This window comes from Myripristis murdjan, chromosome 15 (genome assembly GCF_902150065.1).
Source record: "Myripristis murdjan chromosome 15, fMyrMur1.1, whole genome shotgun sequence".
Lineage (NCBI taxonomy): Eukaryota > Metazoa > Chordata > Actinopteri > Holocentriformes > Holocentridae > Myripristis > Myripristis murdjan.
The window spans coordinates 2,639,460-2,666,234 of NC_043994.1; the positions used below are offsets into that span (position 1 = coordinate 2,639,460).

The 26,775-nt window shown below is 38.7% G+C and overlaps 1 protein-coding gene across 1 annotated transcript in view; it reads left to right on the forward strand.

Annotated features, from left to right (window-relative positions):
- Positions 1-26,385, forward strand: part of atp6v1ba (ATPase, H+ transporting, lysosomal, V1 subunit B, member a) — a 40,962-nt gene extending 14,577 nt beyond the window's left edge. Inside the window, exons 2-14 of the mRNA XM_030070273.1 lie at positions 2,369-2,424; positions 3,086-3,184; positions 4,250-4,343; positions 5,100-5,177; positions 7,306-7,445; positions 11,793-11,894; positions 12,697-12,794; positions 13,550-13,673; positions 19,309-19,459; positions 20,535-20,617; positions 21,051-21,155; positions 21,735-21,864; positions 25,257-26,385. Coding sequence (XP_029926133.1) covers positions 2,369-2,424; positions 3,086-3,184; positions 4,250-4,343; positions 5,100-5,177; positions 7,306-7,445; positions 11,793-11,894; positions 12,697-12,794; positions 13,550-13,673; positions 19,309-19,459; positions 20,535-20,617; positions 21,051-21,155; positions 21,735-21,864; positions 25,257-25,399 — 1,403 coding nt within the window. The 3' untranslated portion in view covers positions 25,400-26,385. The remainder of the gene's footprint in view (positions 1-2,368; positions 2,425-3,085; positions 3,185-4,249; positions 4,344-5,099; positions 5,178-7,305; positions 7,446-11,792; positions 11,895-12,696; positions 12,795-13,549; positions 13,674-19,308; positions 19,460-20,534; positions 20,618-21,050; positions 21,156-21,734; positions 21,865-25,256) is intronic.
- Positions 26,386-26,775: the final 390 nt, after the last annotated feature.

Below are 26,775 nucleotides of genomic sequence, written 5' to 3' on the forward strand. Positions count from 1 at the left end.
CTAGTGTTTGTCTGTGCACACACAGTCTCTGTCTCCCGCCCTCTCTCTCTCTCTCTCTCTCTCTGCCTCTCTGGCCCTCACAGCCTGTCTCACATCCTGGGTAATAGGGAGTGAAATGCAGGTGTGTGTGTGTGGGAAATGGCTGCAGCCCTGTAGCACGCTGACAGGTTATTTTGTTGGCCTCTGCCTAATTAGTGGCATAGTGGATGCACCCCGCCAGGCTTTAGTGCTTCGTGTTAGAACCAGTCTGCTCTAATTTCCTTACGCCTTTGATATTGGCCCAGAGATTGACGGTTCACACATAAAAGGAAACACCAGACCATGATAGAAGACCTAGAAGTAACAATGCCAGTCTCCGCCCACCATCTCCAGCTCCCCAACCACCCCCACCCCCTTTGCCCTGTTGTTTTCGCATCTTAACCTCCAACTCTGCAGATGTGCAGGGTGAGGCAGATGGGGGAAGACCGTTTTTTTTTTTTGTTTTGTTTTTTTTTTAATACTCAACCTAGATTGGCTCTCATTTCAGCAACGTTTTTGCTCCATTGAGACAAAGAGATGTTTTAGGTGTAAGGTCTTCATCCCTCTGTTTGACCATAGCTATCCTCTCTCAACCCTGCAGACTAACTTACCTGCCTCTGACCCTTTAATATGAAATGTATGGCTCCATATCACAAAACAAACTTTTCTTTTAGATTGTCCTGTTGCTCACAGTTATTGGCTTCTGGGATGGTTATCTAACTGTGTATTTTCCCTGATATTGTCTAGCCAGTTGCTGCGAGCATACACCAAAATTAGTTTATTTATTTATTTATTTATTTATTTATTGTACTTCCGTTTTTCAAACAAACCCTGTCTAATATCCAAAAGAGAAAAGGGAAAAAAGAGAGACTGCACCCATGTGACATGATGTGTCATTTGTGTCATTCATGTCTTTACATTTATTCCAGAGGGCTGTTAGTTTTTTTTAAAGTGCAGACAGTTATTGTAAGAGTTTGCACTTGCGTTTTATTTGGATGAGATATCTTTCGTTTTAATGTGAGAAATCTGTAACTACTAGGACAACCAAATCTTTGTTAAATACTTTATATGGAAACTTTTTAACTGTAATAAAATGTATTTTAATAGTTTAAAAAATAATTAAAGTCTGTTAATTATGTTAAACTAAAGGACGTCAGTTTTTGGATTGGTATCAGCAAGTCAGGCTTTAAAGAAAATTGTCAGAATCCAAAAAAAAAAAAAAAAAAAAAGTGCAACCGGAGCGTCCTTAATTCCAACTGGCATTAAGAAGTCATGGCTTTGGGTTGATGGAAGTTGCAGTCACCCTGAATATAGTCATTGTCAGCCTTTTAAAATGTAATTTTTCTTTCTACACTTACTGTGTAAGGAGGTTGTCAGGTTTTTAAAGGTTTTTAAATTAGGTGGCATATTTGCCGGATTGTTTGTGGCACAAAGGGATTCTGCTTTACAGCACTAAACAGGAAGATAAGTTTTTTTTTTTTTTTTTTTTTTTTTTTTTTTTTTCATTTATTCCATTAGAGGCAATTTCACAGCCATGGTGTCTTGGATTTTAATATTTTGCTCAATATGAACATAATAGCTATAATGAACTATTGAAAAGAGCAGATGCAGAATGTGCCATTGTCGTACAGTATAAAAAAATGTTTTTTTTTTTTTTTTTGTGGCTTTATTAAAGGGGATGGTCAGGGATAAATCTAATCTGTTGGGGTACCTCAAGAGAACAAGCAAACTGGTAAAAAAAAAAAAAAAAAGGCCTTAGACTGTCTTATTTACCGGATGGTAATTGTAGTTTAAAATTGGGAAACACTACAGGATAATTTCCATTTTGTGTGTATGTGTGTGTGTATATATGTATATGTGTGTGTGTGTGTGTGTGCATGTGTGTATATATATGTATATAGATATAGATAGATAGATAGATAATGAATAAATAGTGATATAGAGAGATAGAGATATATATCGATATCTATAGAAAGATAGATAGATAGATAGATAAAGATACACATACACATATGTAGTGCTTGGGCGCTGCCGTTACCACCATGTGCCTTTGCAGTTGTACTCCACATGTACAAAGTGCATCTCATGTATTTTTTTCTGACATTTGGTTGACCATGGCATTTGGGCACGGAAGTGTGTGACAGCTGTGTAAATCTTTTCACAAAAGGTCAGCCTGTGATTATTCACTTGGTCAGTTGTAAGGAAGACTACTCATTCCCATGTTGATCGGCGGCTTTCATTTGAAGGGAAAAAAGCGAATATTGTTAATACTACCTTCATTATTTTTATTTGACATTACTTTCCAGTGGCTTTTTTCAGACTGATGAATGAAATCTGTCCTCTTTTTCAGCTTACTCTACTGTTTCTGGTGTGAATGGACCCCTGGTGATTCTTGATAATGTGAAGGTGAGCATGATAACTATGTTTTGTTACTCTTTCCCATATTTAACAAATGACATGTATCTGACTAGTGTTTCAGCATTATGTGGATTGGAATGAATTGTGCATCCATTCCAGTTTACATCAACAAAAAATACACAGTTGCCAGCTGTTAGAAAGAAAAGTATTAGAATACAGATTTTTTTGGCCAAAAATTGCCATGACAGTGATCAAGGCTTCAAAGCATTTGGGTTAGCCCTAGATCGAAGTTCAGAAAATTGCATGCCTACAATGTAATGCAGCCTTTAAAACCAGGCAAAGACAACACTTCTGCCATATCACGACATTACGATATCTAAAACCAAAGATGACATCTAGCATCACATCACAATATTGATATATTGCCCAGCCCTTTATCAAATGTAAACACCTTGACTATGTTTTTGGAAAGCCTTGTTTTTGCAGGAGTGAAATTATAATTTAAACAAAAGGCCAAAACAGAGAGAAAAGAAAATGAGCTTTCAAATTTACCTGGCCTAGAAATCAAAATTAAAAATCAGAAATGTTTTATTAATTGCTGTAAGGAAGTGGTTAGTGTAGACTTTAGTGTAATAATAATAAAGTACTTATATTGATTCTGGAAAAAAATCAAAGTATCTCGAATTACATGATGTTGTCTTTGAACCAGTTCCCCAGATATGCTGAGATTGTTCACCTGACCCTGCCGGATGGCACAAAGAGAAGTGGGCAGGTCCTGGAAGTGATTGGGAGCAAGGCAGTTGTCCAGGTGAGAAACACCACTCACTCACTGACTGATTACATGTCGTAGCAGATTGGAGGGTGTTCATGAGAGATTGTGCTGCTGTAATATTCCATTCCATTCCTGTCTTACTACTTTCTGTTGCTGATTGATGTAACCCAGTTGTGATTCAGCCAATACCCAGTTCAAAAATTTTACAGTTTCTATTCTAAATGTCCAGTATCAGGTAGATCTTGGAGAAGTCCTCTCCCACACAGGAATTGACACCTTTTACATTTCTGTTTTTTTTTTTTTTTTTTTTTTTTTTTGGAATAAATAGAATAAGAGCTGGCTTTTCTAGAAAGGAAAAAGAACTCATAGTACTGACCACACTGTTAGACTGACAAATCTCTGGGTAAGGCAATACAAAAACACAGCAATGAGCATTAGGCAAAAGCTTCTTACAGCTTAATGGTTAGTTACTTTTTCATGTATTTAACAGTTAATAATACCTTTATTAGTGAAGTCCTGCATACTGGGTTTCATTGTATTTATAATTAATTATCTGTACCAACAGAGATGGCTGGGATTATGTCTTCACCCTATTCCATCTGTTTGTTTGTTAGCTGGATATCTCAAAAAGTACTGTGAGGTCTGTTCATTTAATGACACTCCTGGCGAGACTGGAGAGCTTGCAGGTTGCGGGGTTAACAAAAAGATGGGAGGAAACAAGCAATATGATGTGAACAGAGGAAGTAATGCAGAAGCACATGGCCCAAAGGTCATTTGTAAAAACCATCACCAATCGTGTGATGTTGCTGACCAGTTGCAGTTGACAGCGTAGTGGGAAACAGTAAATGAAAATGTGTGGAAAATTAGTTCAGCAGGCTAGACTATTTGCTGTAAAGTGATCATATCCAGTGTAATCTATCCATTTTATCTGTACCAACATGCCAAGTTCAATTTAGTTCAAGTTTTGAAAGCTCAGTTTTGATTGGCTCAGTGGTCATTAGAAAGCTTTGCAAGTGTGACATTTTAAAAAATCTTTTAAATTGTAGCTTCAGTACTTGTGAAAGACATGTGCTTGGCTTTGTGGCCGTTTTTATTTTCCAGGTGTTTGAGGGAACATCAGGCATTGATGCCAAGAAAACGGCTTGTGAGTTCACTGGTGACATCTTGCGTACGCCGGTGTCAGAGGACATGCTGGGTAAGATAAATACAATGACTGCAAGGTGATGAATACAATGACTGCAAGGTGATACCACATTGGATAGTGGAGCCCAACAGACTGAAGTGTGATTTTTTTTTTTTCTCTGATTAATTAACAGTTACGCTTTTCCTCAGAGCTGCTCCTACATTGTGGCTTTTATCAAAGTCCCCATTCACATCACTCCATTTGTATAACATAAACACAGAATTATCCAGTCAGTGTCTGAGCTTTTAGCTGTACTTTGAAAATACCTGTATGCTGAATACTGTACATTGTGTTATATTTCCCCTCAATATCCTTATTTCACTTACGTTTTGAATCTACTTAGTAAATGGCACGAGTCATAAAGCGTGAAGATGAACCTTTGCGCTTGATGCCTGACCTTTTCTCTGAATTTTACTGAATGTTTCAATCAGTGTGATCATCTCAGTACAGCACAAGGTTACCTATATTTGAATAGGAGTAGAAAGTAAACCTGCCTTTGTCACTGAAGCATCATTAATCATGGCCATGAATTTGAAATATTACTTGTAGACTCTACAAGAGCCGGCACAGCCACTCTCATCTATTTAGAGTCTGACACGAAACATAAAGGATCAAATTTGGTTGGAAGTGTCATCTAATGAATTTCATATTGTTGGTGTTTTTTAGTAATGAGCTTTGGATTCAACATCCCAATACATGAAATATTTCTTATTTATTAAATGAAAGACTTGATTTCTGCTTAAAAGGAGAAAATCTTCCTTTTTCCAGGACGTGTTTTCAATGGCTCAGGCAAACCCATTGATCGTGGGCCTAGTGTTTTGGCTGAGGACTACCTGGACATCATGGGTAAGATGACATGTAGATTGTGATTTAGTAACTCATAGCCTGGTATTTGATTCATTTTTATTCAGCTTTTACACATATGTCTATAGAAACATTGAGAAATGAAGTTGTTTTGTTTGAGTATGCTTGTAGTTTAATCAACTGAATTGAAAGAAATGATTTATTTGATCCCAGTCAGTCAAAAGAATCACTCCTTAGCAATGGAGGTAATTTTATTTTATTTTGTTTATAATTTAAGTGTAATACCTATGGTAATAAACCACAACAAAGTGCCAGTCGTAATCATACTTTTTGAGTTGACTTGGACATGTCCTTTGAATGTTTTTGTGCGAAATTTGTGTTGGTGGGTATATTCAATGAACTGTCCTCCATATGCATGTTTAACTTTGGGTTGATTCGACTTATAGCCAATCTTGAACCCATGTGTTGCGGCTTCTTTCAAATTTCCAGGAGCCGCTAATGAGTGGGTCAGGAACACGCAGTCAAGCACAAAGGACAGTCGTGGAACGAGTGTCACTTCGATGCAATTTATTAATAACAAAAAAAAAAAAAAAAACTTAGCAGATTATACCGTTACAAAAACTTATAAACGTATATAACATCGAGTGATCTGCCCTTTGCAGTCAAAAAACTGTCCCACAACAAACAAACAAAATGATTCCTTCTGAACTTAGTCTATAATACATACAATACAAACAATATTATGTTCTCATAAACCAATTCATTCAAGCACCTTTTTTCAAATAAAGTAATAAATAAATAAAGTATATTTAAAGTATATCTTGAGGTTAACCAAGATTAATTTTGGCCTCAACACCATGTTTCATTAATTTTTTTTTTTTTTTTTAAGATTATTTTGTTGGCATCTTTGCCTTACTTGACAGGCATAGTAGAGAGAGACAGGAAAGGCAAGGAAGAGAGAAGGGATGATACGCAGCAAATGGCCTGAGGTCGCATTCGAACCCAGGATGCTGTGATCAGGACTCAGCCTTAGCACATGGTGCGCACGCTTGTCCGGTGAGCCATTGGGGCGCCTAATATTCATTTTTCTAATAAAATCAAACCAGTGGGCCTATCAGTTATCATAATGTTCTTTTAATGTTATTAAAGACCCAGGAATAGTGGGAAAAAAATGTTTTGGGCAAAACTTTAAAATGGCAGAAAATCTATTCAGGCAGAAATGCTTAAGCCTGACTGAAAGATTACAATTAACAGATTTGTTAATGTAAATTTAATGTAAAAGTTAATGTAAAATACTTTAGTGCCACCATTTGGTCAATTGATGAAATTTTTGTAGCCTAAGCAGTGGGTGAGATGTTCAGTCTTCTGACATGGTCGGTCGCTGTAGCTCTCATGGTGTCTGAGATCCAGATACTTTTAGGGCAAAGGGAGAAGAATCTCATCAAAAACAACAGGGTTCCAGCAATACATGGTTGGATCCCTAATAATTGTTACGTTTGGAAAGATGTGTATACCATTTATTGCCTATTTTGGTTCTTGACTTTGACTCGATTGGCTCTAGTCTTAATCTTGACATGGTGTCAGCTCCCTTTGTATCTGGTCTTGACTTGGTCTGCACTTTAATTAGACTGGATTGCATCAGGTCTAGGATGTGACTTGTGTTTGACTAAGGAACTCCTTACTACAGCCCTGATAGTATGCTTTCATTTGGCATCCAGTCCTGTGTCTTAGCCTGTGCATTAGAACCTTGGATTAATGTGCCATTGGAATAAAGAAAGGCATGAGTTCCTTTCAGTTACTCATTTCGCTGATCACAAGCCCCCAAGCTCATGTCTTCTCCCAGGCCTTTTCAAAGCCCTGTTGTTTTCCTCTATATCTTTCACTGTAGGCAGTTCATTGCTGTGGTTTTTCAGTCACAAAGAATATTTTTTTTTTTTTTAAAGGATAGAGGGTTTGCAGGAAGGCCATGTCCAAATTAGACCCTTTCATCTCTGGTTTTGACCTTACAATCCCCCCACAATGGACAGATAGAACAATGCTTTATGGAATGTGAATTGGCATTTGCTTGCTGTGTTTACTTACAGATCAACAAGGGAAAGGTCTTGTTTTTTTTTTTTTTACTGTAGCAGTCCCTAGGTAAAACTTTTCCGCCCCTTTTTGTGTCATTCAGGCCAGCCCATCAATCCCCAGTGCCGCATCTACCCTGAGGAGATGATCCAGACTGGCATCTCAGCCATCGATGGCATGAACAGTATTGCCAGAGGACAGAAGATCCCTATTTTTTCTGCTGCTGGGCTGCCCCACAATGAGGTGAGACCAGACCATATTTTCTTAATATTTTCTCTCTCAAATCCCATGAACAACTCTGAACACCGTAACACAACATAAATTAATACAAGAAGAGCAGGCTTCACAACCTGCATCCAGAATGTTTTGTTGCAGTAGGCTCCTCTCTGATTACATACCACTTTAACTCGTGATCTGTTCTCCTTTTGCTTAATATTTTGCGAGGGACAACAATGTCAATACTGCCATCAGATATTAGGCAATACCAGAAAAAAAGAAAAAAAGTATCCGTATTTCCCAATGCAGAAATTAATTATTAAGAGACAAATGAACACAGCATTAATAAACTGTTGCCCCTTTTTTCAAATGAATTATTCCAAAATTAATAGTTGATACTGCAGAGTAAGAATAGCGGCTCAGATTGGATAAAGTGTAGCTCATGGAATCATTGATAATTGAGGCATTCGTCCATCCGTATTTGATTATTGCAGCATTTCCCAAACTTAGGGTGGCAATTGCCAGAGTAAAATACATCCCAATTCTGTGATATGTGAGAGTTCTTTTTGTGTGCTAGTCTGTTCCGCTCAGATGCTGTGTTTAGTCTTGACCATGACACAGTTAAAAGCTTTTGGGGCGCAGGTCTGAGCAGATGTGAGGTTTGTGTCAGGAGTTTGCGTAAGTTTCAGAAATGTAGTAGGGAGTCATGCCATGGAGAGCTGAAAATTGTTAAAATGTTTAAACTGGATTCAACTGAATGCTAAAGCTGAGTTTACACTTAAGATTCACAATGTGACAAGTTGAAACTTCCAGCTTCTTTCAGAAGAATGTCAAGACGAATGGTCCGCAACATTCTGAAACCTGACAGTTTATACAAATGACACTAGATTACTCCAGTGTTTCAGTCAGCTTTCTGTAGCTGGATATTTTGTAGCATAGCTAGATGCTGCCTTCAGAGGAACAGGGCATCAGAGTATTACCTATAAAATTTCAACAGCACAGTGTTTACTGTGTCAGATCAGAAAGATGGATGCCCTCTCGGGTAAACAAAGGTGTATAACATATCTAATATCTATAAGGATGTGTGCACTACGTTTGGTCTTGGTCCAAAGCTTTGCTGCTGCATTCAGGACAAGCTGATGTCTAGCAATTGTAGAGTCATTTAAACAAGAAAATGGGGTATTACAGTCATGGGGAATTACAAAAGGCATGGACATATCAGTAGATATCTTAGTAAACATTAAACAGATGGGCAGTGCTGTCAGATTTGGCTTAGTCACATTTTTATATGATTGCAATCTTAAGTTTGATATGATATAAAATATTTTTTCCACTCAGTTCTAAATTCTAATCGTGGAATGGTCCATTTTTGTGTGGGAATATATGAAGACCTTTAAGATATTCTTGGTTTTGTGTATGTGGTTGTTTCAAAGTGGAAATGTTTAACATTGATGTGAGTCAGGATGTCCTTGAATGTCAAGTGTTTTGAGTCAGTGTCAAGTGACTGCTGTTTTGAGTTCTGCTTCCTTTCTGTGTTTGCATATAGAAATGATACTTCACCTCCTCAAACACCTTCGACCAAACCTGTAGCTGCACAAATTGTATTCGTGCACCATTCACTGCTCCAATAAGATATCTGGTTTAGTATTTGTCAAAGACAACTGTGCAGCTCATACAATTTTATCTTGGCCAAGTGGAAATTCTGGTCCTACTTAAAGGCTAAGAATGATCAATTTTTGGGGGGGATTCAAGGCATGGAAGAAACTCCTGTGTCAAGGAGGTTTTTTCACAATATGACAGTTTAAGTAGGACAGCTTCAGAAAGGGTCCCAAGGCAAAAAAGAGTGGCCACAGAGGAACCTTCATTGTATTTGAGGAAACAAAATTGATTCAATCTGCTGTGGCACTCACAGTAAATTGAGATTTCTAGAATGAAAGGCCGTTGTCTGTTCTTGATCCTCTTAAGCTAGAAAGAGCATTTAGAAACCCATATTGACCTCCTCAGTCACTCAATCCTTTACATTTCACTGCTCAGGGACAAAATGTAAGTGCTGTTACAGTCACACAATGCCAAAACCATATTCTCAAGTTCTCATTACTGTCAAAACTATAGCACCTTGACAAAAGTGACAAGACTATATTGAGACACTGCATCTATATTTGTTTGACTCTGAACAGTCACCAGTATTCAATTGTTTTCAAAATGTGAACAAGAATTACGATTGTAATTAGAGATGTATCGATCCAGATTTTTTAAGTTCTGATCTGATTCTGATACCTCAATTTTTATATCTACCAATACCAGAGCTCTTTGATCTGTAGTATTATTATATTGTTATTATGAATGATAACTGGAATAAAAGGAATGATTAAAAACAAGGGCTGGCTGGGTTATATGGACAGAGGAGGAGGTTGAGCTCCTCCTAAAAGTCACAGATGAGTTATTCAAAATAACTGCATCATAGCATCAAAATGGTACCTGTGTGAGGTCAGCATCTCTTGGTTAACATGTGCAAAGAAGCAAACTGAGATTGTTTCTTTTCACTGTCCATGCAACAAAGGGAAAACAGTGTTTTAAAAAAATTTCACTCCGGAGAGTGTTTTTCAAAAGTTACGTTTTCAGTGACCCAAAACAGTTTTTGAGTGGGTGCAAGGTTGAAATGGAAAGAAGAGCTTGTGGCTCTGTGTGGATGTAGCCAGAGAGAACTGCCTCATGAGACCCTGGGGGAGAACTGATTACCAAATTAATTCAATAATACAAAGGTAACAAGCAGAAGGAGGCAATTCTGTGAATGGCTCTTACTAATATGGGGACAGTAGGCCAAACTGTGGGGCTCTTAATGCCTGAGCTGGCTGTCCTCCCTCCAGTGTTTGCAAACAGTCTTGTCATGACCTTATAAGTCTAAACAGTGGATGACCCTACAGTCTTTTGATTTCCCCCACCCCCCTTTTTCTCCATCTCTTCACAATGTTTGTGCTAGTGGTCAGAGCCAGTTTGACTATGGAGAAACTTGAGGTGACTCCTTTGTCCCAGAATCAAGACGGTTTACTTTAACTGGTATCTCAGTGAATTAAGCATCACTTTCTTTAATCAGCAAGTACATTCTGAGCATAAATGAAGTCTGTCAACCCCATTCCCTTCCCTGGTTTGAAAATACATGATCAAAAGAGGGAGATGAATGGGACAACACATCACCGCCTCGTCCTACTGTAAATGTAGCCAAACAAGGGCACGCCTTGTCTGCCTAATGATGGCGGCCCACTTGTCGTGCCGCCAGGGTAGTATGAAAACCCAGCTTGTCGTTTTCATTAACCAGATGTCATGGAGGTCACTGGTGTAGCAGTCACTTACATGGGCCAGGTGTCTGGGCCCAGGGTGCAATGAGAGGTCAGGCTGAATCAACACACACTGGCCATTACATTAAGTGATAAGCGTGAAATTCCTCCCTCCTAGACGCTAATCATGCAGGAGCACACAATGCTGATAGGGTTAGACTGATGTGTTCTGTTTGCCAGTATTAGTCTTTCTATTGCTGATCAGTAATGTTCACCTTTGATATATTTCTTTTGTCACATATTGTGTAGTTGATCAATAATACATTTTTTTTGTTAATAAGAAGCCTTTATTGTTTATTAAAAGGAAGCCTGAATTGATTTTAATAATACTTCCTGTTTGGATTTCATGTAAATATGCATGAATATTTCCATTTGTAGATAGTTTTACTGTTCTACAGTCTAAACTCTGTTTCGGAAGCTTTTTCTTCCTAATCTTGCTAAGATTAAAACATTTGGGAATCTGGAATACTTGTAATGTTACAAATTCTTTTTGTATATTACTCTGTTTTGTATGGCACAAAATATTGTCCATCAGCAGGTTTCTGAACTCTCATTCATGTACTTTCACAGCAGAGCTGAACAATTGATCAAAACATTATTGAAATCACAGTATGGCCAAGTGCAGTTTCCAAATTGTAGGAGTTGCAGTTTTTTGTTAAAGGTAAAATGTGTGGCAAAACATCGTCATAAATGTATTCTTCATTCTTCAGTATAGCTTTTTCAGTGAAAATGAAAATTGTAATGCAAAAATGATCATTCCTACTAAAATCATATCACAATTTTTGTAAAATTCAATGCAATATGATTTTTTTTATCAATCATATCATTAAGCCTTATTTCACAGTCACTCATAAGGAATGTAGACATGAAACTGAATGTTCATTTTCTGACATGCATCATGCTCCTACTTGACATTTGCAGTGTTTGTTGATGTTTTTTGAAAAAGCATTGCTTTTTAGCTGCCTTTCTACCATGTCAACATTGAGACACCCTAACTTTGTGTCAGTGACATTCTAACTTTGTATTTCCTTGCTCTCAGATTGCTGCCCAGATCTGTCGGCAGGCTGGCCTGGTGCAGAAGTCCAAAGATGTGATGGACTACAGCGCCGAGAACTTTGCCATTGTTTTTGCAGCCATGGGGGTGAGTGAGCAAACCGTAACTTTCATTAGACACTTTATCTTTCTTTCTTTCTTTCTTTTTTTACTTCGATGACACTAATCCCTCCCTCTTAACCCTGATGTGACACCCTGTCCCCTCTTCCCCTCCCCTTCTCTTGTCCATTCACCAAGTGATTTAACATTTAAGTCCCTCTTTTTACTTCTGCACCTCTGAGCAGATCCCCTGGCCATGCAGACAGGCTACTAATTCAACAGGCCCTTTAATGCTATCATCCCAGCAGTATCAAGTTCTCTCGCTGTCAGCTGCTCCTTCTGTCTATTCTAATGCCCCAACTGTGACAGGGCGACCTGTAGTAAACACACACATACACACATGCCAAGCCCTAATCCATCCCTCTTTCATTTCCCTGCCATTTCACACCCCATTGTGGTAAGTTGAGCAGGAGAGTTGAAATGCACTGCATATTAGAGGAGTGGTGTGAATAGGGATTTCACTGTGGCTACACATGGTTATGCATTTTTACTGAAGAAAATAACACTGTAAATAGGGTGGTTAGTCACAGCAAAACATCTGATTAATGCTAAAAAGTGTTTACATATAATATACTATATGTTTACGCAGAGTGTAGGGCTGGCTTCAGAATGTTGTTTGCTACCCTGCAACACAGGTATTGAATGTGTTCTGTTGCATTGTGGTATTTGAAAGGCAAAATGGTTTTTGTCCCTGGATGGAGGTGTTATGGTTAGGCTTTGTCAGAATGGCCCAAAGCCTTCACCTGTGCTGAGAAACTGTTCTGTGTTGTATTGTACTATTTGTCCCTCAGGTCAACATGGAGACTGCCCGCTTCTTCAAGTCTGATTTTGAAGAAAATGGCTCCATGGACAATGTCTGTCTCTTCTTGAACCTGGCCAACGACCCCACGTAAGAATCTGTCAGCAGATTTCTTATGAAATGAGAGCAGCAGTTAGCCTAGCTGCTTCTAATTTTGTGTGTTGGGCTATTCAGTCAACATGTTTCCGTCGACATTTTTTTAATAAGAATTTTTGTGTACGAATAAAAACTGCTTGTTGGAAACGGCAAATGTTGAATAAAAAGAAACATGATAATAATAATAATTATTATTATTGTTAATCTTATTATTGTTGTTGTTTTTGAGTATGACAGAAAAGACAGGGCAGACAGGAAGGATGACATGTAGAAAAGAGTCTGGGCCACATTCAAGCCCAGGCCGCTGCTGCTTAGCCTTAGTATTACATGGTGCACGCTCTGTATGGTGAGCCACTGGGGCGACCCAGAAATATGACCATTTGTAATGAAAACACATTTTTACGACAAAACACATTACTCAAATAAAAACCAGGTATATGCAAAGGATTAAATTAAATGACCGGTTGCTTTTTGACCTGACCTCAGACAGAACTGATCTCATGGTGAGTGGTGTTAACATCAACAGGTACAAGTGGACAGGTGGAGGAAGAAATCAAGACGTTTGTCTCATATATGCAAAGAATGAAACTGCGATATTAGACAGGACAAATAAACGATTGAAGATTTGGAAATAAAAATGCAAGAATGCATCTTTTATAGTAACTCATCCATTTTTTGTTAATTGGCTGTTTATTTCACACTGGATGACTGCACTGTAGCTTAACATCCTTGTTTTTTCCTCCAATCAGCATTGAACGCATCATCACCCCTCGCCTGGCACTGACTACCGCAGAATACCTGGCGTACCAGTGTGAGAAGCATGTCCTCGTCATCCTGACTGACATGAGCTCCTACGCTGAGGCTTTGAGAGAGGTAAGATGACAAAATAATATCTCTTAACTCCAACAGACTGGTTGCCTTTCTCAGTTTTTTAAAAATCCAACACATAGTTGTCCATTTGTGCAACTTCCTGTTTTGAAATGGCTACATATGTGTGTATATATGTGAGTATCAGGGTTGCGAAGGGTCGGAAAATTTCCGGTAAATTTCCGGAAACTTTCCGTAAATTTTCGAAGGGAAGTTAAGCTGGGGAATTTCGGAAATTTTGTTTTGTCATAAACAGGCATGCATGCAAACTAATACAAATTTTAAAAAAAAGAAAAGACATTTTTGACTTTGATTTATTTGCCACTTAAATCGATTCTGCTTATTTCCACTGAGGACAACACAATCAGCGATCCACTGAAAGACATGGCTGAACATTTTTGGCTGTCACTAGCCATTCACAGCCGGTCAGATTTTCATGCTACCTTGTTTCAAAAAACATAAATGTTTTTTTGTTGGTCAATGAAAGCTTTTTCTCTCAAGCTTCTCGAGCCCCTGGCTTATGCATTTTTCTGCATTTTTCCTCAGTCCTTTACAACTGATGCTGGATAAAGAAATAGAAAGGCTAGATGAATAGATGAGCACTCCTCAGTCAGCTTGCTACATCAAACTATAAGCTGTGTTCTTGTATGAAAACAGAAAACTGGTTAGCAGAGGGCAGAAGAACCAGCATCACAGTTTAAGTAGCTGGCACCATGATAGATAGCCTCTTAAATGGTGACTGTATGAACACAGTTTTTTGCTAGCTAAACTTCAATACCATAGATCAAATATCATTAAAACTTACTTGACTGGATGCTCAAATGCAGCAATGTGACTTCAGTCGTCCTGCCACTGTGTGCAGGACTCTAGAGATGCACAATCCACAGTGTGGGGTAGAAATTCAACTGAATTTGCATTAATTTTATAATCTCCAAGATTATGCTGCAAGATGTTTTTTCAACTACATTTAAGTTCCCTGTTATAGGCTAACCTGCAAATTTGCAAATTTCCAGTTTATTCCTGTTAATGTCCGTTAATTCCCATATATTCCCGTTCATTCACATTGAAAGTTCCAGCCGGTCAGATCTCCATGCTACCTTGTTCCCAATATGAATTTGCTCTGAAAAGTGGTTCTGGCAAGGACACAGTGGAGAAGCTGATTACAAGTCATTCAAAGCTTTTCAGTTCTCTACAACATTGCTGTAAGAGTATAGATGTTGTCTCAAAAACAAAACCTAGCAGTGATTGCATCCATCATTGAAGTCAACGGTAAGATGGCTCTGAAGTCATTTTCAGCTGTTTCCTGTTTCTTTTCAATTAACACAACTTAGTTAGGACCTGCTACCTAGCTATGGTAACATGCTTAATTAGCAGGCGTGGTGTAAAATGTCAACTTATAGAGCAATTTGTGTTACATTCTGTGACTTCATAGTTGGAAAATTGTCCAGTTTGTCCACCATCATTACCTAGCCTTAAAGGAATAGTTTACTCAAAAATTGAAATGTAGTCATAGTTGACTCCTTAAATCAGTTGAAGACCCAGTGAAATTTGTATGCACACCTTACACAGAGCAGCATTACTAGCGCTGCTGTGTTGCTCGCACTGCTGTGTATCTCCTTCCCAAAAGAACTGAAGTGGCTGGGTGGAACTGGATAAGGGCAGAAATTGATGAGAAATTAACCCCAAACAGTTTGTGCAACATAATCCAAGTACCCTGAAGTCAAACAGTTGTGCTGAGAGTCCCCCCAATTAGGACTAGGTTATAAAACAAGAACCAAAGCTTCTCTGCATTTATACCCACCCAGGAGCTCCTCATAAATGTTCCCCGTTGTGCTAAAACCCCTCTCACTGGGGACAGAGGCGAGTGGAGGAGTCAGGAACTGCCTGGACACAGCTTCTGAAAATGGCCACTGTTCTGCTTCCACCATTGTAGAGGATCACCTGACGATGATGATGACAATACTAAAAATTAGATGACTTTTTATCTGGATTATCATAGTTAATTTCTTGAAAAATGGCTCTGAGACTGGCCCTTCCCTGTTGTTGGCTGCAGTGCTGTTGCTTGCCTCAGTGCTGTGGCTGCTGCTGCTTACTTTTTCTGCCTCTTCCAGGAGCCAGGTTTTAGCAGGGCTTATTGTTGTCTGACAGAGAGCGCTGCTTGTATTGAGGATCCAAAATGCAGGACAAAACCACTTCTCTTCTTTCTTCCGTGGCTGCAGAGCTTCTCTTCAGACTGTCCAGAATTTTCTTCTTGTGGTTTTGGATTCCCCTTTTGTTTGGACCCAGTGACTCAAAATAGCACTGCTCTACTTAAGTTGTAGGTATGACCCATGAGACAAGAACATCTGACTTCCAGAGTGCTCTCCTCCATTGGAGTCACAGTGTATGACATTTTATCAACAAGTACAACTTGTTGGTAAAATGAGCAGTCAAGCTCATCAGTGCCACAGTGGCCCCTGACCAGTAGTTGTTGCTGTGAATGCAATGTCTCCAGCATTTTCAACAGAGAGAAGCTGTTTGATTTTTTTTTTTCCACCACTTTGCCATGCACTTCAGGCAGCTTCTCTTTGCAGTAGAGCTTTGCTGATTTTTATGGTGTATCTGGGCTCTACAGCAGTTAAAAGCCTTTTAAAACCAACACCTGAAATGATGGAGTATAGTTGTATGTCTGTAGCAGTCGTCTCCCTCACCAACTTCCAGTGTCCCAACATCCAGAAATTTTGGGCCCTATTTAGTTAATTTGTCAAACATCTGTGGCAGTGTGTCTCAGCCTCTGTATTGACGTCTTTGTGGCTCACTTTCAGGTAAGACCACAAATTTGTGGTATTATTTTGACTGGATTTGCTAGATCCCTGGCTCATCTTTATTCTGCAGGTGTTGCCAACCACATCAGCATCTTTGCAGAAGTAGTCCCACACCTTACTGCCCATTTGAGGTCATTTTTCGGCTATCTGTAGGTGATAGAGGAAAGAACGTTGCATTTTAAGCTTAGCATTTTTAAGATGAGCATTTCTTTAAATGGAGAGATAACAGAAGAGTAACTGGAAACTTTAAACAGTGGAAGACCAGACTTTTATATTTTAAATGCAACATCTGGAATTGGTCAGTTGTGGGGGTGAACCAAGTCCTGAACAAAATGGTTTGGGGTGAATACATGTAATGTTACAGTTAGTTATACTCCTATTAATGTTACAATGTAGTGTTATAGGCAGAATGGGCTAAGACGCTCACACATTAGGCTTAATTTACTTAAGTTACTGTTGCATTATTAGTTGCATCATTAATGATGGGGTCATTGTTTAACTGTGATGCAGGCTGCTACATGTGCTGCAGACAGTGCTGACATTGTAAACAATCCAGTTGAAGTCTGCTCTGCTGGACAAACTACGTGATGACACCATCACCTCCAGCATCATTTTCTGCATTATGTAAAAAAGTTTTCATATTGATGCATAACGGAAATTGTGTACGCCAATTCCAATATATCTGTGAAAGCCCTGAGATGGTCCTTTATCAGCCAACCAAAATTCGATTGGGCAGTAATTTTGAATAGCATGAGGCTGAGTGGATAAAGACCAAACTATCAATTGTAGTTGTATCAAGTTGGGGACTTCCTGTCCTTTGCCATAGGCGTGACTTTGCTTTGAATGTCAGAGGGAAATGATCAAAGTTCTGTTCGATTTGACTGGTTCTGAGGTTGTGAAAACCCACAGACGTACCATGACCTTGGTTTAATGAATAAGATTGGGAGGCAGCAGAGGAAAAATACAATACATATAGTAAAAGGTAGAAAAAGGTCATCCTGTAACATTTATTTAGTCTATAGTATTTGAACCAATATGATACATGAGCAGAGGCCATTTGTTATGTGGCTGTATGAATGACTGAACATGGCTGTCTTGTTATCAGGGAATGTTTAAAGCACAGGAATATACTTTGTACTTTGGCATCATGTCGTCTATTGGAAGTACTCACTGTGATGATATACTGTATCAAGTTTTGAGCTGCTGGCTCTGTGCGAGCTTGGCAAATTAATAGGTTCTGAATTGATGGGTTAGATTCTTCATAAGTGACTTTTATACCATTGCTCTCATCCTGTCCTCTGTTTTTTCTGAAGGCACATCTGAAATAATATCACTTGTTACTTCAAACATTCAAACCCTGTCTACAATACCACATGTACTGGTTGTTAATGAATGTGGAAACTAAATGGGGCTGGATGGAATAATTCACTCTGGTTTGAGTAACATTAGACCATCAATCTCTACAACCTATATTACATTTTTGCACAAAAGCATCCCTTGTAGAACAGTCTTAATTTCAGTTTTTCCTCAAGCCTTTCACAGGAATTCATCAGATTGATGAGAAGCAAGAGCAGATTTCAGAAAATACTAGATCCCCAACACAAAGCCCATAGATCCAGTAATATGCTCTGTTTAATGCAGCTGAGACACAGTTATCTCAGAAGAATCAAGCTGTTGCTCGTTACAGTTGTTGCTACATTCTAATTGCAACCAAAACTATTGTGTCAACATAATCTACACCAGTGCCAGAACCTGGAGGACTCTACAGATAGGCGATAGACTCACTAATGTCTTGTGTCCTTTGCTGAAAGGGAGGATAACGTGTTCTTCAGCCTTGTAGGAAATACCTTAACTTCATTATTCTCTTCAGCTTGGCTCTAAAAGAAGAGTTTTTTTTTCCCCCCTCCCCACCGCCATCCTTTATCTTTCTCTTTATGGCGAGGAGTCATGCCCTCTCAACTCTCTCTTTTATGTCTCTATAATAATCCTTTTATGTTTGACTGTTTGCTGTCTCAATATGCTGGCAGCACAATGCAGGTTTTAAAAAGGTGTATGTGCATGTGAAAGAGCGTTTCCCTTCTTGCATTTGCTGTCCATAACCTTGGCACGTGTGCTGCACTAATAAAGACTCAGCTAAGACTCAGGCATCTCGTTGGGGATTTCACAGCTCACAAAGAGCCAGGAGGACATTAACATTTAACTTCAGTTCCCATTCACGTGCTCGAAGGTTGAGTTTTGCATTGAATCCACAGCTTACAAGTGTTTGGCCCACTCATCAACCTTTGCATCCAAGGATGAATGGGATGCATTTTGTTTCCCTCCTCTGAATTCACTGGACCATTGGAACAACGATTTGCTTTTTGTAATTTTTTTTTTTTTTAGAGGACCTAATGACAAAATGGTAACATCTCCACCTGCTGTTTGCCTCTTCTGAAAGACACTGAGGCAGCTAGATAGATTAACCACTCATGTCTATAAATCTCCAACAGTAAATGTGGCTTAGTAGATTTTTTTTTTTTTAATTCAGTGTTGATTGGTTAAATTATAGGTTAAAAGATATTTCAAGAAAAAGGCTTAAGTTTGAATTGATGTCTTGGTGTTCGGAGTTTGAAATCAGTCCTAATTATAAAAGAACCGCAGAGCAAACTCTGCCACAGATCAGCTTTTTTCATTGGGTAGCCATCTCTGCCAGCCTCCTCTGAACAACCGCTTGACCCGAAAATCTCTTTGGAGATTCATAAAATAACATCACAACATGCTCTGAAATGGTACCAGGAGTAGCTATTTTCCATTTAAGGTTAATATGCCTTGCAATGCCTGTCTTTGTTTATCTGTAGGTGTCTGCTGCCAGAGAGGAGGTGCCGGGCCGTCGTGGCTTCCCTGGCTACATGTACACCGATTTGGCCACCATCTATGAGCGTGCTGGCCGAGTGGAAGGCAGAAGTGGTTCCATCACTCAGATCCCCATCCTCACCATGCCCAACGATGGTCAGAGCAACAGTCATAGAATGAAGGCTTTTTGTGCCTTGAGCTGGACTGAGATAAGATTTTCAGTCATTATAGCACATGTATTACAAAAAATGCATGCGTTGTCTACATTTTAAAAATAGTGTAATAGTGTTATGTTTGTATTTTTATTTATTTATTTGTTTATTTTTTGTGTGTGTGTTTCTACTAACCCACGGTTTTTAAAATTGGTTTGTCACTTCATGTCATGTAGGGCTTGTTATAGGGGTTTAAGAAGACCTTTAGATACATGGAGGTTTTTTATTTCCACTGGTACTTTACTACAAGCACATATACCAAAAAATAAGTTTTTATTAGGTGTTTTGCCAGAAATTTGTTCTTGGGTTAATCGGTACAGGTTATATCCCATAGTAAACATTTGCGCTTTGATAGGTTTTCAGTCCTATCTCTTTGATAGGGGTTTTTGTTAACATGAGGGATATATTTCATTTTCTGTCCCAAATGGCTGAGTTTCTTAGGTGATTCGTAGGCTTGGATGAGTCACTGGTGTCTAGTGTAGGCATCTGAATGGACAGAAATGGATAGAGGGAGACATTTTTGATGCCTTCGGTTACCATAGCAACATGTCTAAAGAACCTCCTCCTATATATTTTGAACGGGAGTTCCCCACTGCAGTACCACAGGCAGGTGAATGCTTTTATTAAACACCGCCGGTGTTTCCAGCCGCTAAATTTAGGGCTCTTTAGAGCAAAGACTTTTAAACTAGGACACTAATACAAATTCTGTTTAGCATTGTCCCTGGTTTAATACTGGTTTAATACTTGCCAAATCACTAGACTTCTGGGATGGTAAAATTGACTAAATCTATTTTGAATGTTTTCACAAGCTATGAACATCTTTCATTGTGATGAACATGAACTCAAGTATGATAATGAAAGAGCACACATTATGTATAAGTGATAGAGACTAGTTCTTTGGTGTTTCATTATTTCAATGTAATTGACCAATGCTTGATGTACCTGTGTAGATTATTTGTTGCATATGGTGTGATAAAATGCATTGGATGTGGAATAAATGTGTTTATTGTCTCTATCAGACATCACCCATCCAATTCCTGATCTGACGGGGTACATCACCGAGGGTCAGGTCTACGTTGATAGGCAGCTGCACAACAGACAGGTAATTGTTCATAAGTTATTGACTCTGGACCCTTTTCCAGTAAGATTTTCCTTTTGAAGCAGTGTTGCTCAAATTTGGGGTCAAAAACGGTAACTGAACCTTGTGTGCCTCCTCAGCCTCCTTGAAATCTCATTTTCCCTTAAATTTCCCACTAGGTTGCTTTAAAAAAAAAAAAGAAAGAAAAAAGACTTTTATCCATATTGAACTGTGATTCGTACTTTTGCCTTTTTTTATCTAAAGTAAGTTTGTATGTTTTTGTATTTATTTAACTCATATTTCAGCCTTCTGCTGTTGTGCACGATGCAAGCTGGCTTCTGTCTTTGCAAGTTCCAATAAACTGTTACTCCTACAACAGACCAGACTGTCATAGCTAGAGTTCGTTCTTTTCTCATTTCACATTTTCAATGGCGATCATCCCATATTATTCTTTCAGATCTACCCACCGATCAATGTGCTGCCCTCTCTGTCCCGTCTGATGAAGTCTGCCATTGGTGAAGGGATGACCAGGAAGGACCATGCTGATGTGTCCAACCAGCTGGTAACATTTCTGGCCTTCCATACTTGAATAATGCATCCTATAGGTGTCAAATCTAATAAACCAAGTCTATGAATTATTCAAGATAGATGGTCAAGCTGGTGACATTATAGATGTTTGGTGACCATGGAGCTAGTAACCAAGACACAACTTCTGATTAGTGTTAGCTCATGAAATGCTTTACTTTTGGTAACTATGATTTGCAGTGTTCTCGTCACATCAGTTGTACCATAAATATGAGCTGTTGATTGGGAAAAACTATTCAGAGATGTTTCCAGAAATCTTTATCTCCCTCATGGTGTCACAAATTGTGTTTAATATAGTGCGTGACATTGAGCTCTGGAAACTTGTAATAGACATTTGTTTTTATTTTAAAACATTTTATAGTCAAAATGACTAACACATGATTAAACACATGAATGCTTCAAAGTTATGCAAATGAGCTGTAATCTCTTTCCCTTTAGTTTGTGGCCAGTATGTCGTGAATGCAGCTTCAGGCCTGGTAGTGTGTACACCTTCCTTGAAATGGATCCAGTACAGATTCTTAAACTTTCTTTCCGTCTCTCTCCCGCTTTTTGCCAGTATGCCTGCTATGCCATTGGCAAGGACGTCCAGGCCATGAAGGCAGTGGTGGGAGAGGAGGCCCTCACCTCAGATGATCTGCTCTACCTCGAGTTCCTGCAGAAGTTTGAGAAGAACTTCATCGCTCAGGGTAAGACAATGTTAAAATCCAGAACAAACCAGGTCACTGTCGGGGAAGGGGGAGGCCTGTTGGATTGCCAGATCAATGGCATGGTGATTACAAAGAAAATCAAAAGGTGAAAATGGGGCAAAGGCAAGAGCATTGCTATTCCCAGGGGGATGGAGGATTTTGTAAGCAAAATGAATGACTGTGTTGGCAGGCTTTTCACACCATTAAGTGGGAAGAATTAGTCACCTGACCTGGACCACTGACACACTCCACTGCTTTGATGGCGTGTGATTTTATTTTCATGTGTCAAGACTCTAAGTGACCTTTTTCCCCTACTGTCACACAGAGCCCTCCTATGTCTGCACTAAAAATGTGAGCCACACTTTATTTGGCCTGTCCAATGTGAATATTCAACATGGTTATAACTTTTATCAACTGAGTTTCAAAAATGAGTTAATGTAGATCCTTTCATACCACCATGTCCAATGTAAATACTGAACTTAGCATCAGTTGACTTAACGTTAGGGTTAGGTTGATGCAAAGTTTAAACTAAGTTGAATAGGAACATTGGACAGTCCAAATAAAGTGCTACCAAAGTGTGCTTGTACTGCAGTAGTTAACAATTTTACAGATTTCTCATAAGTATTAACCCTGAAAACCCAAGGTAGTTTAGTGTTATCCAGTATTATTGACTGTTGTCTACTGAAAAACACCAAAACAGCAGAGCTTTTTATATGTTACAGGAATCAGATCAGAATTTTCACCTGGTGGAGGTCCAAAATCACTGGGAAACAAACCCCAAATTGGAAGATATTTTAGTTTTTTTGTTTGTTTGTTTGTTTTTTCCATCTTTTCAATATTTCATCCCTACTATTCCATTATCTCAGTCGGTCTAACAAAGGATTTTTTGGACATTGTGTTTTTGTCATGTTTGTCCCTGGGAATTATTGAGCTGTATAGGCACTTTGTTGCTTGACAATACTTCATTTGTTAATGAAGGGAAGGAACTGCAGCCATTTGAGAATTCAGATGGACTAAATGAACCTTTGAACTTATTTGAGACAATGCTTGATTATCATTATTTTGTAAGTAGATGCATACATATCTGTATTTCCTCTTTTCAGCAGTGGAAGAAGTCATCACAGCAAGAGAAAATGTTGAATACATTTTACTTTTTACCTTTAAAGAAATCACTAGTTTTCAAATAAGAACTGTTGCATTGCAACCTCCATTAGAAGCAAAACTGGACCAGGATAGTGTGAACAATGGAACCCGTTACCAGGACAGGAGAACTGTGGAACCAGATACCACTGTTGCAATTTGGACATTTATCATGTACCATGGTGTTAGTGCTCTTTCCCAGAGTACTTGACATTACCATGCCTGCATACATTGTTAGAATGTGGTAGTCCACTAGAGAATCAAACTCTAAATTCTGGAAGCTGGGAAGGTGTTGTGCTCTTCAAGTTCAGATACAGGCAACCTTATATGGGAACCACTGATACATGTCTTGTTCTGTGTAGCAACAACAGGAATCAGACAGGATCTTCGGAGATATGACTGATACTCATAGCCTTAAAAACCAGATTCAAAATCCAATTTTGAAAAAGCCTTCCAGTCATTCCACCCCAGTCACCCCTTCTAATGACATTACACACTTTTCATTTGTCCCCCTTTTTTTTTTTTTTTCACCCCAGTTCCTATAAGCTAGTTTAGCCTTTTGTTGCATACTTTCATGTCCTAAAAGCTGATTTTTAAATGAATTATGATTGCCATTATTAGTATTATTACTATTATTACCATTGGATCTGTCCCAGCACTCAAACATTCTGCTGTGAGATTATTAAATGAATGATTCAAAGGCCTTTTGGTCCAGTCTTAGCCATCGTTATTATGATACAGAATTTACACAAAGCTTTGTGGGTTGTATCAAACAGCGATGATCTCATTAGAGGTAATGAGGCAGAAGATTGGAAGCATCAAATGAAGCCTTATGCTGCATGAAAGTAGCAGATACCAATAAATGCATAAAAATTTAGGTTTTGCAGCAATGTGTTAAATTATTTGGTTAACAAAGCTTTGCTAAGTTTTAAAATGTTTTATGCTCAGTTACTAGAGGTATTGCCATTATTAAGGTGGACCTTTTTAGCAATCCAAAGTCAGTATTAGTTTTCATTTAATGGCCTGCAGATTCACAATTTCTCTTTAGGTATTTGGCCACCTTTGCACATGTCTTTACATACACAAAACAAATTATGTTTGAAGCCAATGGAGGGCAACTATTGAAAGTGTTTTTGTTCTGTTGAATTTTGTCTGTTTACCAGTCCCTGAAACAAGCCTAGCAGGTTTAGATGTGTGTAAAATTTATGGTGTCATGCTACCTTAGAGTTTCAACAAGTTCTGATTTTCTCACTTATAGATAGGCACCTGTTAACATACTAAAGCACGAGCATATTCACTGGACAAAGCAACAGTCCTCAACATACTGGGCAATGTAACCAATGCGCCTAATACACAAAAAGCCAAAGCAGTTTTAACAATAAATGCCGGTTTTCTGTTGCTGGTCGTAAATTGTTTCAAAACATTGATTAGTTATAGTCAGTTGGGACTATGTCTATAACCATATCTGTAGTTGGAAATCTTGGAAATTAGCTTCTCTGAAATCTGAATAGCAAAGGTAGCTGAACTTCACCCAACACAAGTGTAGTGCTATTCGAAGTGGTTTCATTTGTACAGGACCCTTTGGTAATCGTGGGTCTTATCAGCTGTTGACTCCACCAAAGAGTCCTGTGCTGCTCCATAGAGAAATCTTTCTACAGATGTCACTGTAGCAAAAAAAACACTACATCTAAGTTCACCAAACCAAACAGATGTCCATAATCCTTCATGAGTGACATACGTTTCATCACATACGTATGAATACACTTTAAAACATAGTTAAAGATGAGTGTACCTCAATGTGTTTGTCACTGTGTAAAGACTAATACTTTGTAAAATATGCTTTCTAATTTACTCATTCATATTGAGCAAATATGTTCATGAAAAATACAACGTGACACTGGTGACTTTTGACTTGCCAGTGAAAATATTGCTTGTAAATACAACACTGATGAAGTTGAGGCTGTCATTTTTGATTTAGTTACAATGGAAAATTGGCATATACCTTACTTAAAATTCTGTTTGAAGTGTACTTTTGAAGTAGACAAGGGAAAGATTACGGACATCTTTGTGGCTTGGTGAACTTGGGCGTAGTGTTTTTTGCTACAAGCCTTGCTCACTTTTTGTTGGGAGATTATTCTATGGATCCTCACCGGAGACTTTAATAGAGTCAACAGCCAATATGACCAAAGGCAACCAAAGGTTCCTGTATCACGTGTTAATAACCTCTGTCGCTGCCCTGCTGTCTCCTTCAGGCCCATACGACAACAGGACGGTGTACGAAACTCTGGACATCGGTTGGCAGCTGCTGCGAATCTTCCCCAAAGAGATGCTGAAGAGGATTCCACAGAGCACCCTGGCCGAGTTTTACCCCAGGGAATCTGCTGCCCGCCACTGAGGGGCAAAAGGGGATGCTCTGGTTCCAACCACACCCACCCTGCCCCCTCTCTCCTTTTTTTTTTTTTTTTTCTCCTTCCAGCTCACTCTTTTCACCCAACCGCCCTCCACCTTAGGGGGCACTGAGACTGGTGTGGTATGTCCTTAGTCACCCTCCCAGCCCCTAACCCATCTCCTCCTCAACACCCCACCCAAGAGAACAGAGCAATAATCTCAGCTCCCCCTTCTGTAGATGTATTGTACTGTATCTGTGTCCACAGGTCTTGTATGGAAAAGTGTCTGTGACTGTAAATGCTTCACTTTATTGCAAAAAGTAAACTTACCCTTGAAATCACAGCTCAGTCCTTATTTATTGGGGTATGTTACTGCTGGATTTCCCTCTTTTTTTTTTTTTTTTTTGATTCATGCAAAGTTATTTTCATCTCCTCCAAAAACAAGAGTTTTCCAAAATGAGTTAAGATGTCTATAAATAAATAAATAAATATATATTCGTTTGTAAAGGCAATTGTTGCATTTTTTTTCATGTCAGTGGCTTCATGTTGTCCAAGATGTTCCACTTCCCTCAAGTCACCAAACTCAAAATGGCATAGTGTGTCATGCATAGAATTTTCAGTCTGAAGGCTGAAGTTACATGGGCACACAGCAGGGTTAAAAAGCCAGCGCATTTATTTTGGTGCACTGCTCTGTCATGTATTCGTTTGGGGAACTAATGGAAATTGACGCTGGACAAACTTGAAGTTTATTTCATGTCTGCTGTATGTTGACCTGCATTTTCGCTAGTTTGTTGAGACCTGAATTGCCCTTTTAGTCGTCGTCGTTTCTGCCAGCTACTCTGGAAGGAATACAGTGGATGTTTACATTGTTTGCTGGTTGAGTGATTGTGTTGCAGAAGTGTACTAAACATTCCCATCTGTCTACATAAACTGTGTTGTGCATTGATTGATTTGTGAGTTTACATGTCCATGAATAAATTAAATTATATTGGAATCGCCTGTCTTTCTATTTGCTGGGTTACAACTAGATGCCGCTCCAACATTGATATTCTTCATTAAGTCCAAGTTTGTGATTTTTAGTCCCTTTAACACTGCCACTGTTATCCACTTCTGACATGATGGATGCTAACCATTACACCAAAAATATACCAAGATTATTATGCAAGATTATTAAACAAAAGATTTCCAGTATAGTAAACTGTAAACATGTGTTAACAAAGATAAATGTCTCTTGGCTTTCTTAATCACAAATTCTAGTTAGAGAAAACATTGCACAACAGTCAACCTTCACATCACCCCATCTCAGTTAATGAATGTGAAATTTTCCAAACAAAAGAATGGAAATAACAGTAGGCACACTCCAAAGAGCTGTAAGAGGTGTTAT